Below are 23,065 nucleotides of genomic sequence, written 5' to 3'. Positions count from 1 at the left end.
CACCTGGATTTTTTTTTTTTTTTGCAAAATCCTAAAATCTTGGACAATTTTGACAAGCAAATCCTAAAATTCATAAAGAAATGCAATGGACTAAGAAGAGTCAAAATAATCTTTAAAAATAACAAAGTTGATGGATTCACATTTCCCAATTTCAAAACTTACCACAAAGCCAAAGCAACCCAAACAGTGAGATGGTGCGGTACTGGCATAAAGATAGATGAATGGAATACAAGAATCCAGATATAAACACATACATTTATGGTCTTACTGAGCCTCAGCCAAAGGGACCGAGACAATTTGATGGGGAAAGAATAGTCTCTCCAACCAAAACTACTGGACAATTGGATGTCAACATGTAAAAGTATAAATTTAGGCCCCTATTTCACATTACACATAAAAATTAACTCAAAGTGGACCATAAATCCAAATGTAACAGTTAACACCACAAAACTCTTAGAAGAAAATACAGGAGTAAACCCTGATCTGGAGTTAGGTCAGTGATTTCTTAAATATGATACCCAAAGCACAAGCAATAAAAAAGATTCAAGTTGGACTTCATCAAAATTAAAACCTCTGGGTCTTCCCTGGAGATCCAATGGTTAAGACTCTGCGCTCCCAATGCAGGAAGCCCAGGTTTAATCCCTGGTCAGGGAACTATATCCCGCATGCCACAACTAAGACCCAGTGCAGCCAAATAAATTCAGTTAAATAAATTAAAACCTTTTATGCTTCAAAAGATATCATCGAGAAAATAAAAGACAACCCACAAAATAGGATAAAATATCTGCAAATCATCTATCTGATAAAGGACTCATATCCATAATGAACTCGTACAACTCAGTAACAAAGACAACCCATTTAAAAAATGGCCAAAAAAGATGAATAGACATTTCTCAGAAAGACACACAAATGGCTAATAAGCACATGAAAAGATATTCAGATCTTTAGTCATCGGGGAAGTGCAAATTAAAACCACAATGAGATCCTACTTCACACTCATAGAATGGCTATAATCAAAAAGACAATAGTGAGTGGAAAGGATGTGGAGAAATTGGATCTCTCATGCAGTCACTCTGAAAAACTGCTTGGCAATTCCTCAAACATTAAACATCAAGTCACCATAGAACCCAGTAATTCCACTCCTAGGTATCTATCCAAGAGAAATAAAAACATATTTCCACACAAGAACTTGTATATAAATGTTCACAGCATATCCAAGAGAAATGAAAACATACAACCACACAAAAATGTATACATAAATGATCATAGCATTTTTTTTATAAAAGCCAAAAAGAATACAAATTTCCATCAACCAATGAATGATAAAAGAAAATGTGATATGTCCATACAATGGAAAATCATTTGGTGATAAAAAAGAAACACCTATATAAGTCACTACTTGGATGAGCCTCCAAAACATTATGCCAAGTGAAAGAAGTCAGTTACAAAAGACCATATATAGAGTGATACCATCTATTTGAAATGTCCGGGATCTACAGACAGAAAGGAGATTGGTGTTGGCCAAGGGCAGAGAGTTGGGAGGAGGAGACCAGAAATAAGGATGACTGCTAATTGGAAGTGATATCAATGCTCTAAAATTAGACTATGCTGATGATTGTACAACTCTGTAAATATACTAAAAATTGTTTAATTGTATCCCTTAAACAAACTTTATGATATATAATTTGTATTGAGATCTCAAAAAAGCATTATATTAAGTGAAAGGAAAAAAAATGAAACTCTCTCAGTCATGTCTGAGTCTTTGTGACCCCATAGACTGTAGCCCACTCGGCTCCTCTGTCCATGGAATTCTCCAGGCAAGAGTACTGGAATGGGTTGCCATTTCCTTTTCCAAGGGATCTTCCCAAACCAGGGATCAAACCTGGGTCTCCTGCATTGCAGGCAGATTCTTTACCATGTCAGATTCAAAAGATTATATATTGTATGATCCTATTTATACAACATTGTAGAAGAGGCAGAAGTATAAGGACAGAAACCCAATTAGTGCATCACAGAGATCCAGGAAAGTGGGAGGGAAGAGACCATAAAAGGGCATGGGAAATTTTATGGGTAGTGGAAATATTCTATATATGTTGGTTATACAACTGTACATATTTGTTAAAATTCAAAGAACTGTACACTTATAAAAAAGTGAATTTTTACTCTACGTAAAGAGTATTCCAATACTCTGACTTTTTTAAAAAGTCAAGTTTATATTGTAGGCAAAGTGAAAACGAGTATCTGGAAACTTGAGAGCAAATAAAATAGTGGAAACCTTTAAAACACATCAGAATTTACTCTTAAGTTCCACAGCATATATGGAGTATGCCTCCTATGGATATCATTGAGAGTACATAGACTGCAGCCCACATGGCTCCTCTGTCCATGGAATTCTCCATACCACTCTATATGACAGAGTGGTATTTGAGGACTATGGCAGAATTCCCCCCTTAACATTTGAGATCAGCTTTTTAAAAAGGCCTCCTTCTGAAAGACAAACATAATATCAATTTCTATGGCCAAGTTGACTAACTTAGGAGGGGAAAATGGCATTTCAGATAGAGTCTTAAGAAACATCCAGACAGAATATCATCTAGGATATACCTCAATAAAACTTTAAAAAACACTTAAGTTGTATTATTAATATATGTTCATTTTGATATTTGGCAAAACTAATACAGTTATGTAAAGTTTAAAAATAAAATAAAATAAATAAATAAATAAATGAAATGGGAAAATTTCCAAAACAATTACAGGAAAAAAATAGAAAAATTTTATAGCTCTGTTTATTAAAGAAATTGAATTTTTAATTAAAAATAATTCTAGATATTAAAAAAAAATAATATATATACAATAATCTACATGAAGTGGGCAGAAGTGGGCAAAGGGTTAAAGAGAAGACCACCAGCATTCAGTAAGCACCATTCAAGGGAGATAGAAAAGCTGATTCTGGAAGATACATAATTACTACAACCCTACTGTGGAGCAGAGACAGCTTACAAGGCTTTGGCACAACCTAGAAGAATGTCCCTCAAAAATCATCTGATTTTGTCTGCCTTCCAAAATAGCTTCTAATTTGGGTTTCCAAAGTCTCTGATCCAAAAAGAAGTATCTTCAATGGCAGAAACTAGTTTTCAGTACTTTACCATATAATTAACAAACAGATTCTGGATTACCGAAAAAAGTTCTTATGACTTGATGAGCATAAGTCAATCCCCCAGAATCTAATTGTTGAATGAGTCGAGAAAACCATATTTTGTGTTCTGCAAACACAGGGCCAGAACATAGACTGCAGCAGTCACCAAGCTCTTTTTTGACATCTCTTTCTTTAAAAGGAATATTTGCATTTATAAAGAATATCCTTCACAGAGGAACACGAAGAAAAACACTACTGAGCCATGGACAAATGTTTGTGCTAAAAGAGACTTGAGGGGTTTTCTATTTGAGTCTCATTTTGCAGATGAGAAGCTCAGTTGCGTCTTAAAGCTTAAGTTACCTGTTCAAGGCCTCAGAGTAAATCAGTCAGAGTCAGGCATTTTACACAGGGCTCCTGACTCCCCCACATCAGTGTTTTTCCCACTGGACTATACTGCTTGCTTCATCATAGAGCAGTGATTAAGAACAACTCTGAGGTCGGAGACACAAGTTCAAATCCCAGCTCCTGCAACGACTAGCTATGTAACACTGGGCGAGTTATTTAACACCTCTAAGCCTTATTGTACTCATCTGTCATTAGGGGCAATAATATTTTCTATTAAATATGTATAAGTAAATGAAAGAATGCACATAAAGTGCTCATCACAGAGCCCAGAACACAGTAAGTACTCAATAAAATTTTAAATGGATCAATTAACACATATTACAATTAAGGTACATAATATGGACACTATATCAAGTAACTCTCTAACACGTAAGAATGGCACGTTATGCATAATTTGTCAGGACATTCATTTTAATTGTAATTAATCATGTCACAAAAAAATGAGGAGGAACAGAAAGTCATAAGGAAAAAGGATGCAAAAAGACTACTGAGATATCATTTCTAAACCCTTAATTTGTCTTATTAGAATATAATTGAAAACATTTTATTTTCAAGTGTCATATGACAAAATGTATCTATCTGCTTATTAAAATCTCTACATAATTTTGAAAAGTAACTGGATCCTAATCAAGCAAGGAAACTTTCTAGTCATTCTAAACCATAAATCCTAACTAAACAATAAACATATTTGCTCAAGAAAACTAATTTAATCACTATAAAAACTTTTTATTATATCATGATAGAAAAAATTGTAAGGACAATATAAAGATGTCCCATGTGTCCTTCCCCCAACTTCCCCCAATAGTAACATTTTGTATAACTATAGTAAATTGTAAGAAGTTGACATGTGAATTGAGATGAAATTCACATCATAAGATGACCATTTTAAAGTGTACAATTCAGTGGCTTTTAGTATATATCTAGAGTTGTGCAGCTATCATCACTAAATAACCACCTTTTAAAGTTAGCAGAACATATCTCTAAAGACCAGAAAATCTGTTCATTTTAAAAAATCTATTTAATTCAAATCAGAGATAACCTTACATTTGCATTATTAATAATCCCCTTTATCAGAGCTAACATTTTCATCCATGCACATCTATTATCAATATTTATTGGACCCCAAGGTGAGACTTTACATACTAACTGTACAAAGATATAACCTCTACCCTTCTAACAGTTCACAGTCTAGTGAGAGGAAGATGTGTGAGTGAACATTCACATTTTAGTGTGGCAGGTCTGCAATAAGGTCCCCCCAAGGCACTACCGAGCAACTCTGGCTATCTACCCTGGAATAAGGAGGTGATGAGAGTGATTCGTGCAGGAGAGAACGCACATGGAGGATGGCAGGAGACAAGGCTGCAAGAGTGGCTGCAGAGAGGTGACAGAAGGCCTCCTATGCCCTGCCAAAGGCCTAACTAAATAATACACCAGTAGGCAATGGGAAAAGCTCGACGGATTTGATCAGAGTTGCATTTGGAAGCACTTTCACCCTCCACAGGAGGGTGAAACCTAGACCTTTAAGACCCTGTATCTGACAAGCACAAATGGAGAGCCAGGGAAGACAATGGAGGGGCCCTAATTCCTGTCATCACTGAGGCTACCGTCCAAAGAGAAAGGCTGAATTCATCCAGAGCACTATCATGCCTCAAAAACCCAGAGCTCCTGCGGGTTCTTGGAAGTTCCAATCTCATCCCACCTAACAGAAGAAGCCTGAGGGAGTGAGGCGTGAATTCAGCTTGGCATGCTATCAATAAGACCTTGCTGATCACAGAAATGTTGAGCTCTCTCTCTACCAGTTAACAAATAGCCGCTGCCCTGAGCGGCTTCTCCTTTCTTCCCTGGGACCACCCCCAACCCCATCTCCCATGATTTAGCACTAAATATTTACTGTCTGGACCCAGCAGAGGACCCTAGACCCAACTTCAGTGCTCTTTGGCAGAGTCTTGGTCAGGCAGGTACACATCTTAAATATCACCTCTACATGGGGGCCAAGCCCAGAAGCCTCCTTTAAACCATTAAGCCTCTTCTCACATCAGCTGCAACAACAAAAAAACAGACCTCCAATATGCTTTCCTTATCCCCATCCTGCTTCCCCAGATTCTCCCTCCAAATTCTGACCAGATATTCCTGCTTAAGGCTCACCTTACTCTATCCCAACAGTTTCTCTGGTTTTCATCTTTTGTTTCTCCCCTTAGTCAACAATTTTAACTCTCTCTCCAGTTTCACCGACTTTAGCTGTCCAGTATAAAGACTTTCCTGGCCATGGACAGCCCTTCCATGTTCATCCAGTCCTCAAGAACCAGACCTGAAGTTACAGTAGACAGAGTCTCACTGGTTCTATTAATCCATCGTGAGTGTGTGTGTGTATGTGTGAGTGAGTCACTCAGTCACGTTCAACTCTGCAATCCTATGGACTGTAGCCCCTCAGGCTCCTCTGTCCATGGAATTTTCCAGGCAAGAATACTGGAGTGGGAAACCATTCTCTTCTCCAGGGGATCTTCGCGATTCAGGGATCAAACCCAGGTCTCCTGTGTTGCAGGCAGATTCTTTACCATCTCAGCCACCGGGGAAGCCCATTAACTATAAATAATTGCAAAAAATTAATAGAAAATCTAAACATACAATATTCAGTCCAGCCTCAAAATATCACTTTATACAATACAGACTTTCATTTGTTTGCACTGTCTCAAATTTTAATTAACCAACATACAACATTTTTGTGTTAAACAACAAAATTAAAGGATATGGATCACATTATGCTTCAGTGTATATTTACATACATTACAATCACACTTTTTTTTCCTAACACCTCCCACCACCAATAAAAGGTATAGCCACCACACAAAGAATCTGACTATACGCAAAGGTATAACTTGTCAGTGATGCCAATTAAAAGTGGTGATAAGAGAATGTATTAAATGAATGGCCTAGCGTATAAATTAGCATAAAACAAAGAACATAATAAGAGATGGACAGAAGGGCTATCATGTCAGAAAAGATGGAAGGAAAATTGTGGAAATCAAGAAGTGAAGACAAAGTTCGATTTCTTTTCCCATTTTCTTCTGACCAGAAGCTAAAGGGATCTTATATGAGACACATTATTAGTAGAAATAGTTCATAATCTTTTATGACACACTAGAAGATATAATTTGCAGCAAGACAATATAATATCATTATATCTGTCTCTTTCAAATAATCAGACTGTCTAGTACCAATATAAAAAATTGGAATACAGGTAATATGTGTTCTGCTTTACCATAAAATTATTAGAAAACAATTCCTACATGTGCTTTCTGTACTATGGCTATTCATTTAAAGAAGCTAAATTACCTAAATTAACCAAGGTGTATCTAAAATAAGCAAAGGAAATGTTGATCAGCTATTCTGCTTATAAAATCTGACATGACAGTAGTTAGCTCAGTAACTTATGTTCTGTAATTACAGCAAGCAAATGCTCACTTTTTTTTAACCTACTTCACGTGTACTAGAATCTGAAACTGGGCATAGATTGAAGAAGACTTAGATTTTTGCTTATGGTCAAATTCTTTGTGTGGTGGCCACACCTTCTGTTGGTGGAGGGAAGTGTTAAAAAAAAAAAAAGGTGTGATTGTAATGTATGTAAATATACACTGAAGCATAATGTAATCCACATCCTTTAATCTATGGAACTACCTTATGTTTTGATCGGACGTTTTTTTCTCTCACAGGCAGATTCCTTCTGAGTGGCCTCCCAAAGTGCTGATGGGATATTCTGTTGTACAGAACTGTGTACAGCAAAACTGCAGATTCAAGATAACATCCCAGGCATCATTGCCAGTCCATAGGTCCTTCTGACCTATGAATCTCTAATTCCAGAACAACCTCAGGGAGTTTTAGAATTTTCTAGAGGCAAAGATCTGAAAGAGGGCAGGCTGGGTGCCTTCTACAGCCTCAGTCATCCCCTAGAAGTACTTGAGATCCTTCAGTGAATTGATTATTTCTGCTTCCTTGTGTGGCGATCAATGTTCTTACCTGCTTGGCTCCTGTGTGACAAAGTAAGAATCTTCTACCACCACCTGCCTAGAGTAACTGGAATCTTCTGGGACTCCTGGAGTCAACTCTTCCACTTAGGTGTCCTCAGAATTAGGCTAGGGCCCAGACTAGATGCCCCTGAGTTAAAATCAGGCTACAGAGAAATAGGCTTTGCATCTGTTTGGAGGCAAAGGATAATTTGCCAGACTTTGGAGTGCCGGAATGGAGGACCAGACTAAGAGGGTTCGGCTGAATACCGAAGAATTGATGCTTTTGAACTATGGTGTTGGAGAAGACTCTTGAAAGTCCCTTGGACTGCGAGGAGATCCAACCAGTCCATCCGAAAGGAAATCAGTCCTGAATATTCATTGGAAGGAATGATGCTGAAGCTTAAACTCCAATACTTTGGCCACCTGAGTCGAAGAACTGACTCATTTGAAAAGACCCTGAGGCTGGCAAAGATTGAAGGCAGGAAGAGAGGATGAGATGGTTGAATGGCATCACTGACTCAATGGACATGAGTCTCAGTAAACTCTGGGAGTTGGTGATGAACAGGGAGGCCTGGCGTGCTGCAGTCCATGGAGTTGCAAAGAGTCGGACACAACTGAGCGACTGAACTGAACTGAAAGATCTGGCTTTTTCCTACCACAAATTCAATGAAAACGGCCAGACATCTGAGTGTGCCCTAGGGCATGCTGTTTTGAGGCACCACTATTTCTTTCAGGTCTTGGGCCCGTGGGCTTTTGCTAATTTATCTGGCTCCCATAACACCACTTCACAGCAAGCCTCCTTAATCTCTCCAACAATATGCAGTGCTCATATTGTCAGTCACTCCCCTATTCATCAGTCTGTAGACTATCCCTCCTTTTTCTCCTTTTCCAGAGCAAAATAACCGATTAGCATTGGCATTCTGCCGAACATTGATTGCCCAAATGCCAAACAGTGCTTTCTTGGAGGTTCCCATCCCCAAAGCTCCAGCCTGGCATTGTGTTGAGTGCTAAAAGTGCACCCTGTGTAGGGCTGGGAACTTCGGAGCTGGCAGGCAGGGGCGCATGGAAGAATCAAGGGAAGTACTCGTCTGTCCTCTAGAAAAGCTATTTGGGGTGGCCACTTGGGTAGAAATGCTAAAAAAAAAAAAAAAAAGTGCCTCTTAGGGCTCCATGGGTCACATTTTCAGACTCTTAATACACGATCTAGGCTACACTGTACCAGTCAAAGGATTTTCAAACATTAGCTGGATGTTAGAATTTGATTTCAGAGAAGGCAATGGCACCCCACTCCAGTCCTGTTGCCTGGAAAATCCCATGGACAGAGAAGCCTGGAAGGCTGCAGTCCATGGGGTCGCTGAGGGTCAGACATGACTGAACGACTTCACTTTCACGCACTGGAGAAGGAAATGGCAACCCACTTCAGTATTCTTCCCTGGAGAATCCCAGGGACAGCAGAGCCTGGTGGGCTGCCATCTATGGGGTCACACAGAGTTGGACACGACTGAAGTGACTTAGCATCAACAGCAGCAGAATTTGATACCCTCTTTTTTTGTCAGGTAACAAACTGATGCCAAAGATGACATTTCTTGAAAATAAAATTCACATGTGCTTGCTGCAGCCACAGATTTAAGACTGCTACCCCAATGCACGTTTTCTTTATATGATGCCACCGCTTTATGAGGAATCTTAATTTGTGTTACAGTTTTGGAACTAGATTTAATTCAATGCCAGCTTTATGCATTTATTTTTAGTTTAGACTCACTCCTCTGAGCACGTCAAGAATGGCTGAAATTCACTGACAGTAAGTTTTCCTAGGCAAGCAGATTCCTGTTGTTTGACTCAACTGTACCAGAGCAAGTCAGATCAACATAGTAAAAGAAAGACTAAGTATATTTGGCTTTACACTTTTAGCTTTTCTACCTAGAGGGAGCCTGCTGCTACCTCAGCCTGGAATGCCCTTTACCCATCCCCATAGCCCATTTTCTGCTTTTGGCAACTTTTCATGACCCAGTTCAAGCCTCCCCTCCTTTGAAAAATATTTATTCGTCTCAACTCCCCGACATTTGCACTGTCACAGCATACCACCTTGTATAAGCCCTGAATTTTGTGATGTTTTCTAGTTTGCTATTTACATGTTTGCAATCCCTGTCTAGATTATAAGCCCTTGGACAACAGGAACCTTTACAACTCCTGTCCCTTTACAACTAGCCAAATACACCTAGTGCTTTAAGTTGTGAAGATTTCTTTGAAAAACAGTATACAAAGGTTCATCTAGTCAAGGCTATGGTTTTTCCTGTGATCATGTATGGATGTGAGAGTTGGACTGTGAAGAAGGCTGAACGCCGAAGAATTGATGCTTTTGAACTGTGGTGTTGGAGAAGACTCTTGAGAGTCCCTTGGACTGCACGGAGATCCAACCAGTCCATTCTGAAGGAGATCAGCCCTGGGATTTCTTTGGAAGGACTGATGCTAAAGCTGAAAGTCCAGTACTTTGGCCACCTCATGCGAAGAGTTGACTCATTGGAAAAGACTCTGATGCTGGGAGGGATTGGGGGCAGGAGGAGAAGGGGACGACAGAGGATGAGATGGCTGGATGGCATCACTGACTCGATGGACGTGAGTCTGAGTGAACTCCGGGAGTTGGTGAGGGACAGGGAGGCCTGGCATGCTGCGATTCATGGGGTCGCAAAGAGTCGGACACGACTGAGTGACTGATCTGATCTGATCTGATACAAATATGAAATAATCATATTGACTGTAGGTCAGAGAAGATGAATAATAAAATAATCAATAATATAAGAGCATCAAATTGGAATTAAGACCCATCTTTAGACTCCTGCCCACTTGAAAATGGGTATGCATATCTGCAAATAACCTTTTACCTTTCAAAATTAGAGAATCAGTTAAGGCCATTCAGAAATAGAAAGTTAGAAATATGAGATTCACTCTTAACTTCTCCTTCTCCTGCACTTTTAATATCCAATCAATCAACAATACTTATCAGTGTTCCCTCCTAAATATCTGTGTGACCCAGGAGGGATTCTCAATCCTCAGCAAGCTAAGTGTCAGCTGGAAGACTTGTTAAAACAAACAGCTAAGCTCCAGCCCCCAACTTTCTGATGCGCTGGATCCGCAGCGGAGCCAAGAATTTGCATTTCTAACAAGTACCCAGGTGAAACTGACGCTGCTCATCCAGGAACCACATTTTGACAACCACTGCTTTAAATCACCCACTCTATTCTCCTTACTTTTAACAAGGTTCACGATTTCTACAAAAAGAAAAGAGCCCCTGAGTTGTGACACAGTAAGACGGCTCAAATAAGGTAGAAGGATAGCTAGGTTTGGTCCTTATCCTGGGTCCTGGCTTCCCTGGTTAGGCAGTGGTTACCTAACTTGAAATGATCTTTAACATATGAGAACAAGTCCTAAAGCATTTCTGGAGTGGTCCAGAGTGCCTCTAAATACAGAGCAAGAGATGAGGTCATGGTAACGCAGGGAGTCAGAAGTAGAGAAGGGGGGGACAAAAGCTATAATCACTTGTCAAAGGGGTGTTTTCTGTAGACAAGTGAATGGAGCTATTGTACACAAACTCAGTGGTTGCCAAGCATGTGGCCCAATTATTTTGCCTGTATGAGCATGGCACGGAAGGATCTCCTTAGAGGACTTCACACAAGCTGATGTTTAGTCCGGCAGTAGCAAGCAAAAGCCTGGAGAATCTGAACCTAAGACTCTTTTCAAGTTCCTACCTGCCAAATCTAGGATATGATACAATTAAGCTGGAAGGACCACAAAAGTAAAACACCTGAAAATAGTACAGCAATTATAATTGGTGAAAGACCAAAAAGGGGCTTATCTTGTTCAAAATATTGACAATAATGAGGATCACATGGTTGCCTTGGGAGGCAAGAGGTCCATAATTTAAATCTGGGGATTATCCTCCCAGAGAAACTGCTCACCCCAGTCTATCTCTGCTGCTGCTGCTGCTACGTCGCTTCAGTTGTGTCTGATTCTGTGCGACCCCAGAGACAGCAGCCCGCCAGGCTCCCCCATCCCTGGGATTCTCCAGGCAAGAACACTGGAGTAGGTTGCCATTTCCTTCTCCAATGCATGAAAGTGAAAAGGGAAAGTGAAGTCGCTCAGTCGTGTCCGACTCTTCGCGACCCCATGGACTGCAGCCTACCAGGCTCCCCCATCCATGGGATTTTCCAGTCTATCTCTGGCTCTACCCAAATGTAAAATGTCTATCAAAGTTCAAAATGACCTATTGGCCACCACAGTTTAGAGTCTTAAAAGAATGGAAGGCCTGCTTCAGTAGCTAGAATGGACATATGACAAGGTGTTTTGCTTTCTTAGGAGAAACACCATTCACTCTACAACATAGGATGGAGATGCTTTGTATGTGCTAAGTTGTTTCAGTCGTGTCTGACTCTTCAAGACCTCAAGGACTGTAGCCCATCAGGTTCCTCTGTCCATGGAATCCTCCAGGCAAGAATACTGGAGTGGTTGCCATTTCCTTCTCTATGGGATCTTCCCGACCCAGGGATCAAACCTGCATCTCCTATGTCCCCTGCAACAGCAGGCAGGTTCTTTACCACTAGCGCCACCTGGATAGAGATGCTTTGAGTGAGTGAAGTTGCTCAGTCGTGTCCGACTCTTTGCGACCCCATGGACTGTAGCCTACCAGTCTCCTTCCTCCATGGGATTCTCCAGGCAAGAGTAATGGAGTGGGGTGCCATTTCCTTCTCCAAGAGATGCTTTAGTACACTTCAAATTTCTCCACTGCATGAGAAAACCATTCAGGTGGTTGGCTTGAGCCCCAGGGATCAAGACCATAAAACAAAGGAGCAACAACTGCCACGTGGCCTCTGAGAGAGCAGCACCCTCCTCCCCGAGCACCATGCAGGTGAGATACAGAAGCTGTAAGGTTGCTGCCAGTCCTTCATGACATTCGCATCTCTTGTACAAGCTCCGGCACAGCTGAGGGAGAGTGACCCATAGGAAGCTGCTCTGGGGAAAGAACGTCTGCAGAGTCCAACAGAATGTTACAGATGAGCCCATCAGAGAGAACATGAATTCAACTTGAAATAGACATAATTAGAAACAGATTGGCAAGCATGGTTCACTTCCTGTCCAGGCAAGAGGTTAGAAAATGAGACTGTGAGGAGGTTGTTTTATGTGGTGCTGACTTCGGGGAAAGGAGTGAAGGAGATTTCTGTGGCTGTGGTGATACCTATACTCAATATCCGAATTTTACCAGACCTCTATTCATGTACTACACCCGTGTACACTGAACTACACCGTATTCATGTGATGCAAGCCTTCTAAACCTGCAGAGATGGGCGAAGTGAGGGCACCTGAAAGGCTTGACATCCTAAGAGACAAAGGAAAAAAATCAGTGGTTTTAGACTGAAGCCCACTAATTCCACAAAGGATGACAAAAAGTTATCAGGCTTCATAAAACACCACATTTACATACTGTATTTCTCATCAGAAAGGGGGGGCTACACAGCAAAATGGTTTGAAATGGAATGGGTTGGAACTACAGAAAGGGTTACATTGATACTATTGTTAAAAAATGTTTATTGTTTTCAGGTATAATAACTTTTAAAGTATCTTAGTTAACACAGCAGTCCCATAGCACAAATTAGAAAAAGTATTTACTAAACTACAACTATGTAAGGCACTGAACTAGGTGCTGTAATTCTCAGGGTTTAAGATTTACAGCCTCCACTTACTCTCTCCTTTGTAAATGAGTCTAAAGTGTGATCTATCAGAAAATAAATTTCTTAAAATAACCCAAAATATTTTAATATATCATTGGTAAATTGCCTCTAAAATAATGTCATGCTTCTTGTTATGGGTTACACATTTTAAGACCTATACATAAATCACTACAAACATGAAAAAGTACTGTTTTTGCCCCAGGTTGTCTGATTTTACTTTGGCAAACGCTTCCTTTTTAAAAGTATGACATTAATATCACAGACATGATATGTTGTCTCTGGACAATGTAACAGAGGACTCAAAAACCACATTATATTTTATTATACACTATAGTGAATTGCCTCATCTAGCATACTCATTCCAAGCTTTTAACAAAATGAAAATTCATACAAATACCCTTGAGTAAAATCTTCTGTAGTGATTGCTTCTAGGTTCCTCTTGGATGAACACTGACACTTCCTTAAACAGGATTTCTTCAAAATCAAAAAGAATGAAAGCATAAATGCATGTCTAGAATTTACCTTCTGTACCAAACTGACTTGCATTCTTTTAGTACAATAAATGTTTTAATACACTAATTAAGAAACAGAATACAAGTGCTTTTAGGATCCTAGAAGGCTCATTTTGGAACTTAGTTTTAAGAATTAGATTCTAACTGACTTGCTATCATAACAGAGATCCTGAGACCGCATAATTACTTTTTAAAATAAAGTTTAAAAAAAACAATATTCGTGAAAATACAACAGCTCTGTGTTTTCATCTGTTAAGAAAATTACCCTAATTCTCTAAGAACATCCCTTTGCATTAATGAAACCAAGGATTCCACTTACCAAGAAGTTCTTAGAAAAGACAAGCCACGGTTCAAGCAACAAACGTCCCTCTAAAGTCAAAGACCTTGTAGAGTCGAGGGAAAGCAAAGCTGAACTCTTGACTTTAAAGAAGAGTTCTAATAAAGATTTCACTTTTGCCAGCACAGGGTTTTACAATTTTATTGAAATTAATCAGAAATCATTTTAAAAGCACTTACAGCTTAACTTCATTTATTTTTCTAAAACAGTAAAACATTTCTCAATTCTATTTCTGAATTGAATCGACTAAAGCACAATGTAAGCACAGTAGTCTATTCAAATGTTCTTAATTATTTGTAGTAATTTTCCAAGTAACTTGTCTTTACTGTGATGTAAGTATTAAATTTCCATTTTATAGATGAAGAAATTAAGGTACAGACAGGTGAAGTGCCTTAAGGAGTCAGAACAGAGGGAACAAAGATGGGATTTCAAAACAAAAGGACTGGGGTTTAAATACAGTACAGTCACCTACTAGCTTTGAGCAAGTTCCTTCATCTGGGATTTTCATCTGTAAAATAAGGACAATACCACCTACCTCTCAGCGGTTGATGTAAGGCAGAAGCAAAGCGCCTGGCAGGAAACTAGTACACAGTCAGCCATTCAACAAACACAGGCTCTCCCATCAATCCACAGTCCCATTTTCTTTAGCTGGTACAATGAGTCTATGATCAATCCATAACACTGACGTGAGGAAAATGAGATAATAATACAGGCAAAGTACCTGGCAGGTGCAAGGATCGACACGTGTGTTCTCCCCCTCAATACTCCCTTCCTTACTCCAGGTCCCACAGTTACTAAGTGGCTGCTGCTGCTGCTAAGTCGCTTCAGTCGTGTCCGACTCGGTGCGACCCCATAGACGGCAGCCCACCAGGCTCCCCCTCCCTGGGATTCTCAAGGCAAGAACACTGGAGTGGCTTGCCATTTCCTTCTCCAACTAAGTGGCTGAGCCACAATCAAATCTGCATCTTGGTTCCACTTTAGAACTGACTCTGCATGTACATTTCATTTATGGTTGCACCTTATTTAACTGGAAAAACTAATCTACCCTAACTGCTTAATCAGTTGTTATTTTAGTATGTTCCCAGTAAAATCAGATTCATTTCTCATGTAGCTTTACTTTTCAGCAATAACCAAAAAAGGTGATTAATATTTCTGACTTGGCAATATATATTTTTTGAAACATACTTCTACTGGCATTTCTTCAATAGTCTTAATATTTTATAAACTATTATAACCTGAAAGATAGTTTAAAAATCTATTCTTCAGGATATTACATGCCTAAGTACGTAAATGACTCCATTTGGGGAGTTCAAAAATACTAGGTAGCCTTTTCATTTTTCCTATTTTCTCCTAAATAAAATAATAAAGTAAGGTAGTAAATGTGGTAACTAAATAAATATGTGATTAAGTAAAAGAGATATGTGAAAAATATGAACCAGATTTGCATTTATGAGGCAATGACCTTCAAAACTGGCAGGGAACTCTTAACAATGTTCTTCACAGGGAGGCAATTATACTACAACCCTTCTACGTATACTTGCATTTCTCATGGTCCACAAATACAATTGCATATCAGAAAGAATAAAAGAACAGCCTGGTAACTGTGGCAACCTTCATTGAGAGGATATAAGGAATTTTTATTACCTTAATAATCACATCATAAATGCCAGATCAGTAGAACTGCTGCAATACAAAAGGCTAGACCAACACTTCCACAGAATTTCCTACAAACTGAAATTTACCAAATGTAACTAACACTCTAAGCCAAAGATACATTTCTGGTTCTGTAATACCCTATGTGGTCTCTGATCACCTCAAGAAGCACTGAAATGTAGAAACCTTATTTTCAAGAAAAATACGGGCATACAATACTTTTAGGAAAAGGAGTTTAAACTATCACCAATTTTTTAATATAATATACAGTACTGTAATTCCTAAATGATGTAAATATTGCTTTAATTTAATAAGTGACGCACACTGATTTAAAAAAAGACCCTGTGCCCAGTATTTGACAAATAAGCACATGTGTTGCTCTCTCTAACACACACATAATAGAAATATACAAGGGGGAAAAGTTGCTAAGAAAAGCTCAATCTCTAAATGCTCAAAAAAGGTATATGCTCAAAATATTAATTTCACATAAAATATTGTCTTATCTGTATTTCCTCACATGGGTAAACACAAAAGCAATTCACAGTAGTAGAACCAAAGAATGACAATAATACATATACTTTAGAATTCCTGTGTTTTTAAATTTTCATAAAAGAAACACAATGCACAATCATTGAAACATCTTGACAGTGAATACTTACAGTATGGGCATATTACACCAGGCTTAATTTTTAAGTAGCCTAAATTTTTATAACATATTAAATTGTAACAATGTAAAATTAAGACCAGCAGGAAAATAAACACAACCACAGTAGTGCATAGAAAGCATAAATCCAATAACTCCTGCTCAACTTAAAAATATTTTCCTCAGCAGTAATAAAAACTACCCACAAGTATAACACCAATCTGCCAGCTGGGTTTTCCACTAACTGGGAAAATAACTAGTTGTCTTGTTGTGATACCTTAGAACCACAAGGTTATCACTAAATGAGAGGTGTTTTATTTGTACCTTATATCTCAGCAAAAGTTAATAATCTGCCCCAGAAATTTTATTTCACCATATACTCCAAAAGTATTTTTAAGACTCATGAAATCTAAATCTCACACTGCCCTTGATATGCTATTGTGTAAATGCTTTAAATTTTAAAATATTTTTAAAAGCTCTACACAATGTATTCAAATAGTAAACATGTCAACTCAATCCATGTTTTCTCTGGTTCCCCCCCTCCCACCAAAAACAAAAAACTTGTACATGACACATAAAGATACAATAGAAACAAAAAGTAGCATGTCACTCATTCAGTAAGGATATAATACACAACATCTCTCTATCATATTCTACTACAAAAATCCTTTCACTTTATGGCTGGCATCTTTATGACTGGTTAATCTGTATTTAAGGGTCCTGAAAAAGAGATTTTGTTCTCTTTCCCTGCCCTCATAAATCTTTGGCAGAGGTCAGCACTTATACCCAGAGCTGGGTTTTGGAGGTGGGAGGAAAAGGAAAGTGGAGAGAAGACAGAACTGAGCACGGAGTCAGCAGACAGCAGCTGCTCTCATATACTACCCAGCGTCTTTCTCACACACCGCTATTTTCCGCTATTGAGCATTGTCAGCAAAAAAAAAAAAAAAAAAAAAAATTAATGGGGGTTGGAGGGAGGCGGGGAGGGAGACAAAGAGAGTAGGACCCGGGCCGACGGTTCTTGCCTGCTACATCTGAGATGAGAAGCCCTCTCGGGTTTTTGCTGCAGAGACAAGGGATCAGGTGAGACCCTCCGGGTCCAACTCAATTTGCTTCTCCAGAAAGAGCAGTTTGGGGCAGGTGAGCACAGGACCCTCTTGACTGTGAACTACACTGGAGCATTGTCAGCGGTTTCTATTTCTGACTTTATAAAGGAGGAAAGAGGGCTGCGACTGCATTCCTGGGCAAGACTACTACTCCTGACGTGCCACACAGCAGGAGGTTGTAAAAATCCCTTCAAAAACACCAGGTTCCGAGGAAATGCTGTGCAGCATTACTGTATTGTTGGCGTTTTTTTCTTTCTTTCTTTCTTAAGTCACCGATTCTCGCCAATGCCATCCCTCAAATCGCTGGGACTTGTTGCTAAATCTTTACCTCGCGCCCCCCAGAACAGCCCAGCTGAATAAGATTTGGGGAGCGAAAAGCCGGGGGGAGAAGAGGGCTAAGTCTTTAAAGCCCAAGGGGCTGGGTTCCCTTCAATAGGCCACTCTGCATGGGCTACGCGTTCAATTCTACCTTCGGCGAGCTCTGACTCACAAATGCTGGGGGGGAGATTATGACATACACCATCATCCTTCCAGCCAAAGAGATAGGGGAAAAGCCGCCAGCCGTCCTTGCCGGGTCAGAAAGCCAAAGCCTGCACCGCGCCCCCCATCCCCCTCCCCGCCCCCCGACGGGGCGGCCGAGGAAAGAGCCTCCCGCCCTCTCCGCCCCCCTCCGGACGCCCGCGGAAGGTGCTCCCCATATCGGCGGGTTTGAGGAGCCAGGATGGGGCGCCCTCACCTCGGGAGAAAGAAGGGGACGAGCTGGGGGGGTCTAGAACGCCGGGACTCGCGCCGCAGCTGCGCCGAGCTCCGGGTACCCAAACCCGGACCTGCACCGGCGGGGCCATCCGCCGCATGCAGCGGCGGACAAAGCGCTGGGGTCTGGGGCGACCCCCGGGAGGCGGCCGCTGGTCAAGCTGGCCAGACTAGGGGAACAAGGGGCTCCCGCGGGCGGGGCGGCGCGGCGCGGCACTGACCTGGATGGTGCAGGTGTACTCGCTGTCGTCCAGCAGCCGCACGGTGCAGCTGTACTCGCGCTCCAGGCTCCTGCTGCTGCCGCTCATCAACCTGCTCAGCATCTTCCCGCCCGCCCGCCTCCGGGAGAGACGCGGCGGCGCTGCGGACCCCGGACCAGGCGCCCCTCAGCCGGGCAGCTCCGCGCCGGCCCCAAGCACCTGCACCATCACCCCAACGCGATCGCCGCCGCTGCCTCCTGCCGGCCCGGCTCCTCCTCCTTCTCCGCCACCGCCTTCCCCCAGCCCAGAGCAAACGCCGGACTCGCTCTGCTCCGCGCCCCACTGCCCGTGTCCTGCTCGTGGGGCGGGGACTCGGCCGGAGGGAGGCCAATGGGGGTCAGCGCGGCGGAACCGAGTGGCAGATGGAAGAGCCAATAGAAACAGAACACTGCGATGATAGACAGGTCAGGGAAGCAATCGCGGCAAAGCAGTCGCACCGAGCCAAGTCAGACCCGCCCTCTGGCGTCCCAAACCAGGGGCTCCTTTTCTCTCTGCGGTTCGGATAGATGCTGTTTTTCCCTCCCCCGGGCCAGGTGCGGGCAATCGGTTTGATCAATGTCAGCTGTTTGGAATATATGTGGCATCGTCTTCAGGGCCCAAGTCGCACGCTCTGCAACACCGCGGTTCCCGCCTCTCTGGTGCCTGAGCGCTGAGAGCTCACAGTCCCTGCACCTGCAGAATGCAGGCACCTTCGGCTCTGGACCAGGCGGCTGCCCCCACCTGCGCTGCTGTACCCCACGACAGTTGGACGGTCTTCTCTGCTCCACTCCTCTTATTTTGGAGAGCATCTGTTTTACAGGAGCTACTTAAGTAAAAGCTTCAGGGTTCGCGGAGGGGCTGAAGCACCAGGGTTTAACCCCTAGAAACCCTCCACTCAAACACCGTTTGCCTCCTTTTATTTTCACAAGACAAAAGGAAGAGACTGAGACGTGGTCCTTCAGCCGATACCATGCAGAGGAAACGATGGGTCCATTATTTACACCTTTAGAACTAGAAGTATCATGTCTTCGTACTTCCTTAACAAAACAGCAGAGTATGTAAGGAGGTACATATCACAAAGGAAAATATTATCTCCTGCCTTCTCTGACCTCATATCTAAAGACTTCATGTTCTTTACAAAAATTTCACTGAGACAGTATTCTCCCAAAAGATTTTGGGAGTAAATGTTACAAAAGGATCAAATCAACAAAGAACATTAATAAACATATTAATTGAAAAATAATGAAATACAATAATTTCCTGTTATTTTCAATTATGCTATTGTTTGTAGGTATAGCATAACAATAATAAAACCCTACATTAACCAAGAAAAATGTTCAACCATTAAAGTATGCTGCTTCTCTAGTATCATTGGACTCCAGGATTTATTCCGCCCGCCCCCCCTTTTTTTGCATGTGACCGACCCTGTCCTCCTTTGTATCTTGGATTGCTCTCCTCATTAGTAGCATTCTCCCTAATGGCATTCAGAGGAGGTTCTTCGTGCAATTCTGGAAGCATTAGTTTAGAAACTAGAACCAGTAAGCCAAGTAGTCTCCATAAAACCAGGTGTGAGCTCTTTTATTTTGTAGCTCCAGCAGATACCCTAGTGCCTGCAGCATAATATTAATATTCAATAAATGTTTTTTAAATGAAGTAAATGGAATTGATAGATATTTTACAGCATCTAAACCCCAAGAGAAGAAACTAAGAGAATTTCAGAAAGGTCTTAGAGACAAGTGCAATTGTTAATGCATAAAAGTGATATTCTATAGAGTTCATCTTTGTCGTGTAGTTGGGAGAAGATGATGAAAGTCTTCAGACGGGCAAACTTTTATTGAAGGGAAAGTTTCTATTTGATGTAAAATCTACACAAGCAAGAAAAAATGTCCAAAAAGCTAGAGGAAGACCAGTATTGTGATGATAGGAAAGCATCTTTAACAGGTTATGCAAATAAGCAGCTGTTAGAATAAAAAGACAAAGCACCATGAATCCAGAAAAGCTCTACAGAGCTGAATGCAGTCTTTTTTCAAAGTATGACCATAAATGCAATCGACAGGGATGAGACTGTGGCTGCTATACCAGTGCATTAAGTAACATTCCTGCCTAGCCTAAGAAAATCATGTCAGCTCACCCCATTGAAAGACCAGTCAGATACTCATCATGCTTATGCATAATATCCAGAAAAAACTTAAAACCCTCCCTTACTCTCTGATACAGAACGTTTTGTGAAGAAAATAGAGGATGGAAAAATAATGGAAGAAAAGTGAGAGTCCATCAGTTCATTTCTGGTTTCTCCTATGCCTCTACAAAAAGGCTCAAGAACCAAAGCCTAAGAGGAACAAAAAAAGAAAGGGCTCATGTAAAGTTAAATGGAGGAGTACTTTATTTACCTTTGTATTTCTCAAGCCTATTGAGCAGGATACACAGAATGGAAAGGGTTTGCTCAATAAAAGGCCTTGTATGCCCTTGAGAATCAGAGTATCATAGTGTTCATGAATTTTCGACTATAAAGGAAGTCATATTTAAAATAAAATTCCCCTCAAAAATATCCCCAGCTACAATAGCTCTGAGTTCCCACCTTTCAAATTACCAGGATGTCAGCCCACCCCCTTTGGAGTTTCCCTCTCTTCTCTACTACAGAGGAGTCCGTAGGAGAGGTGCTGGCACCCACATAATCCTGAAATAACTGAACTATTCTTGCCTCTGCTTCAGATGTCCCACACCCTGACGTTCTGGGACACTGAGCTCTCTCCAGCCAATGCCATCTTCAGCGTTGCCTTGGGATTTGGCAGGAAGGAGCACTGCCCTCTCTTCACCAGAACATCATGAACACAGGTATGACATGGCTGCTCTCAGAGCCCTGTGGACTAGATCAGGCCTGCCTTACTGTAGAGTTTCCAGCCTGGGTCCATATGTCTGGGTCCATGCAGCTCTCCTCTCAATCAAGAGTTCCCCTAGCCATGTGGAGCATCCAGGCCCAACCTCTGTAAAGCTCAGAGAAGAAAACAACCCTCTTCACCCAGTTTAAGGTCCACTTTCAAAGGCCCATTTTCTGTCCCAGGTGTACTGTCTCCCTTGGATGACAGACCATGGGAATATCTGCTCTTTCAAAGGAAACCCCATCCTCCAGCCCCAGGACTGTGACCTTGACCTCTGACCCAACTGGGCTATCACCTTAGAACACAGCAGTCCAACAACAGCGCATTTCTCACAAAGATTTACTTAGTCTTTGTAGGTAAAGTCTCACCAAAGCCAGTTTGGTAGCATGCATAATTGTTTCTCCAGGAAGCTGTAGGGATCATGCCTGTCTTTGCTTTAATGTATCCTTTAGACCTCAGCTTATGTTCTCCTAGATCCTGGGCTCAAACAAGGATATCCATATCTCTATAGAAGCAACAATATATTGACACATGAGACAGAGTTAAAGTTGCTCAGTCTTGTCCATCTCTTTGCGACCCCATGGACTATACAGTCCATGGAATTCTCCAGGCCAGAATACTGGAGTGGGTAGCCTTTCCCTTCTCCAGGGGATCTTCCCAACCCAGGGATCAAACCCAGGTCTCCCGCATTACAGGCAGAATCTTTACCAGCTGAGCCACAAGGGAAGCCCAAGAATACTGGAGTGGGTAGCCTATCCCTTCTTCACGGGATCTTCCCGACCCAGGAATTGAACCGAGGTCTTCTGCATTGCAGACGGATTCTTTACCAAGTGAGCTATCAGGGAAACCCATATTGACACATATATGGTCTAAATCAACAGAGGGAAGAAACAGTTCTGTTCTTGTCTGCATCAGTGTCTGGGGAAGCAGGCTCCTTCTCCACACCCAAAGATTTGCATATCCAAACGGAGCACTGCTTTTCAGTGTTAAAGCATCTACAATCAGGGTAATGGTTACTTTATAGTTTTCCAAGAGTAATACACGTATACTTGCTTTAATTTGAGGAGCTAAACAACTCACAGAGTTTTCCCAGAGCAGTCTACCTCTAACGACTTCTCTTTTATCAGGACAGAAAACCACAGCTTAAGAGACAGCTTTTCTACCTTTTACCAACCCTTAGGATTTTCAGTTTAGCCCTCATTGCTTAAAATAATTATTTTTACTTGTAAATGTAAGAAATGCATGTACTTTTTCAATTCCAAGCTACAGACATCCATCGAACATTTATTATGTGTCAGGCACATTCTCTGTGACAGCTTTCTAGAATACATAAGGCACAACCCAAAGAATATGGAGAAAGGAAATGTACAAACCCAAGAAGATCACGAGCGAGGAGACAGTGTTTGATATATGTACAATTAGCTTTAATATAATAAATGGAGGGGCTTCCCTGGTGTCTCAGTGGTAAAATATCTGCCTGCCAATGCAGGAGATGCAGGTTTGATCCCTGGGTTGGGAAGATCCCCTGGAGAAGGAAATGGCAACCCACTCCAGTATTCTTGCCTGGGAAATCCCATGGACAGAGGAGCTTAGCGGGCTACAGTCCATGGGGTTGCGAATAGTCAGACATGACTTAGTAACTACACAATACAATAAATGGAGCATGAGCAAAGTACTA

General features: G+C 41.4%; 1 protein-coding gene across 6 annotated transcripts in view; it reads right to left on the bottom strand.

Moving 5' to 3' along the window:
• Positions 1-19,013, bottom strand: part of FRMD5 (FERM domain containing 5) — a 320,737-nt gene extending 301,724 nt beyond the window's left edge. For 2 of the 6 annotated variants that reach the window (XM_006076159.4, XM_006076160.4), the window contains exon 1: positions 18,491-19,000. In XM_006076159.4, coding sequence (XP_006076221.1) covers positions 18,491-18,592 — 102 coding nt within the window. In that variant the 5' untranslated portion in view covers positions 18,593-19,000. Of the gene's footprint in view, positions 1-18,490 lie in introns of all 6 variants that reach the window. The other 4 variants (XM_044933417.2, XM_044933418.2, XM_044933415.2 and 1 more) reach the window with 4 other exon arrangements.
• Positions 19,014-23,065: the final 4,052 nt, after the last annotated feature.

This window comes from Bubalus bubalis, chromosome 20 (genome assembly GCF_019923935.1).
Source record: "Bubalus bubalis isolate 160015118507 breed Murrah chromosome 20, NDDB_SH_1, whole genome shotgun sequence".
Taxonomy (NCBI): domain Eukaryota; kingdom Metazoa; phylum Chordata; class Mammalia; order Artiodactyla; family Bovidae; genus Bubalus; species Bubalus bubalis.
Note: the sequence above shows the minus strand (reverse complement) of the source record. Positions and strands in the feature narration are given on the sequence as shown.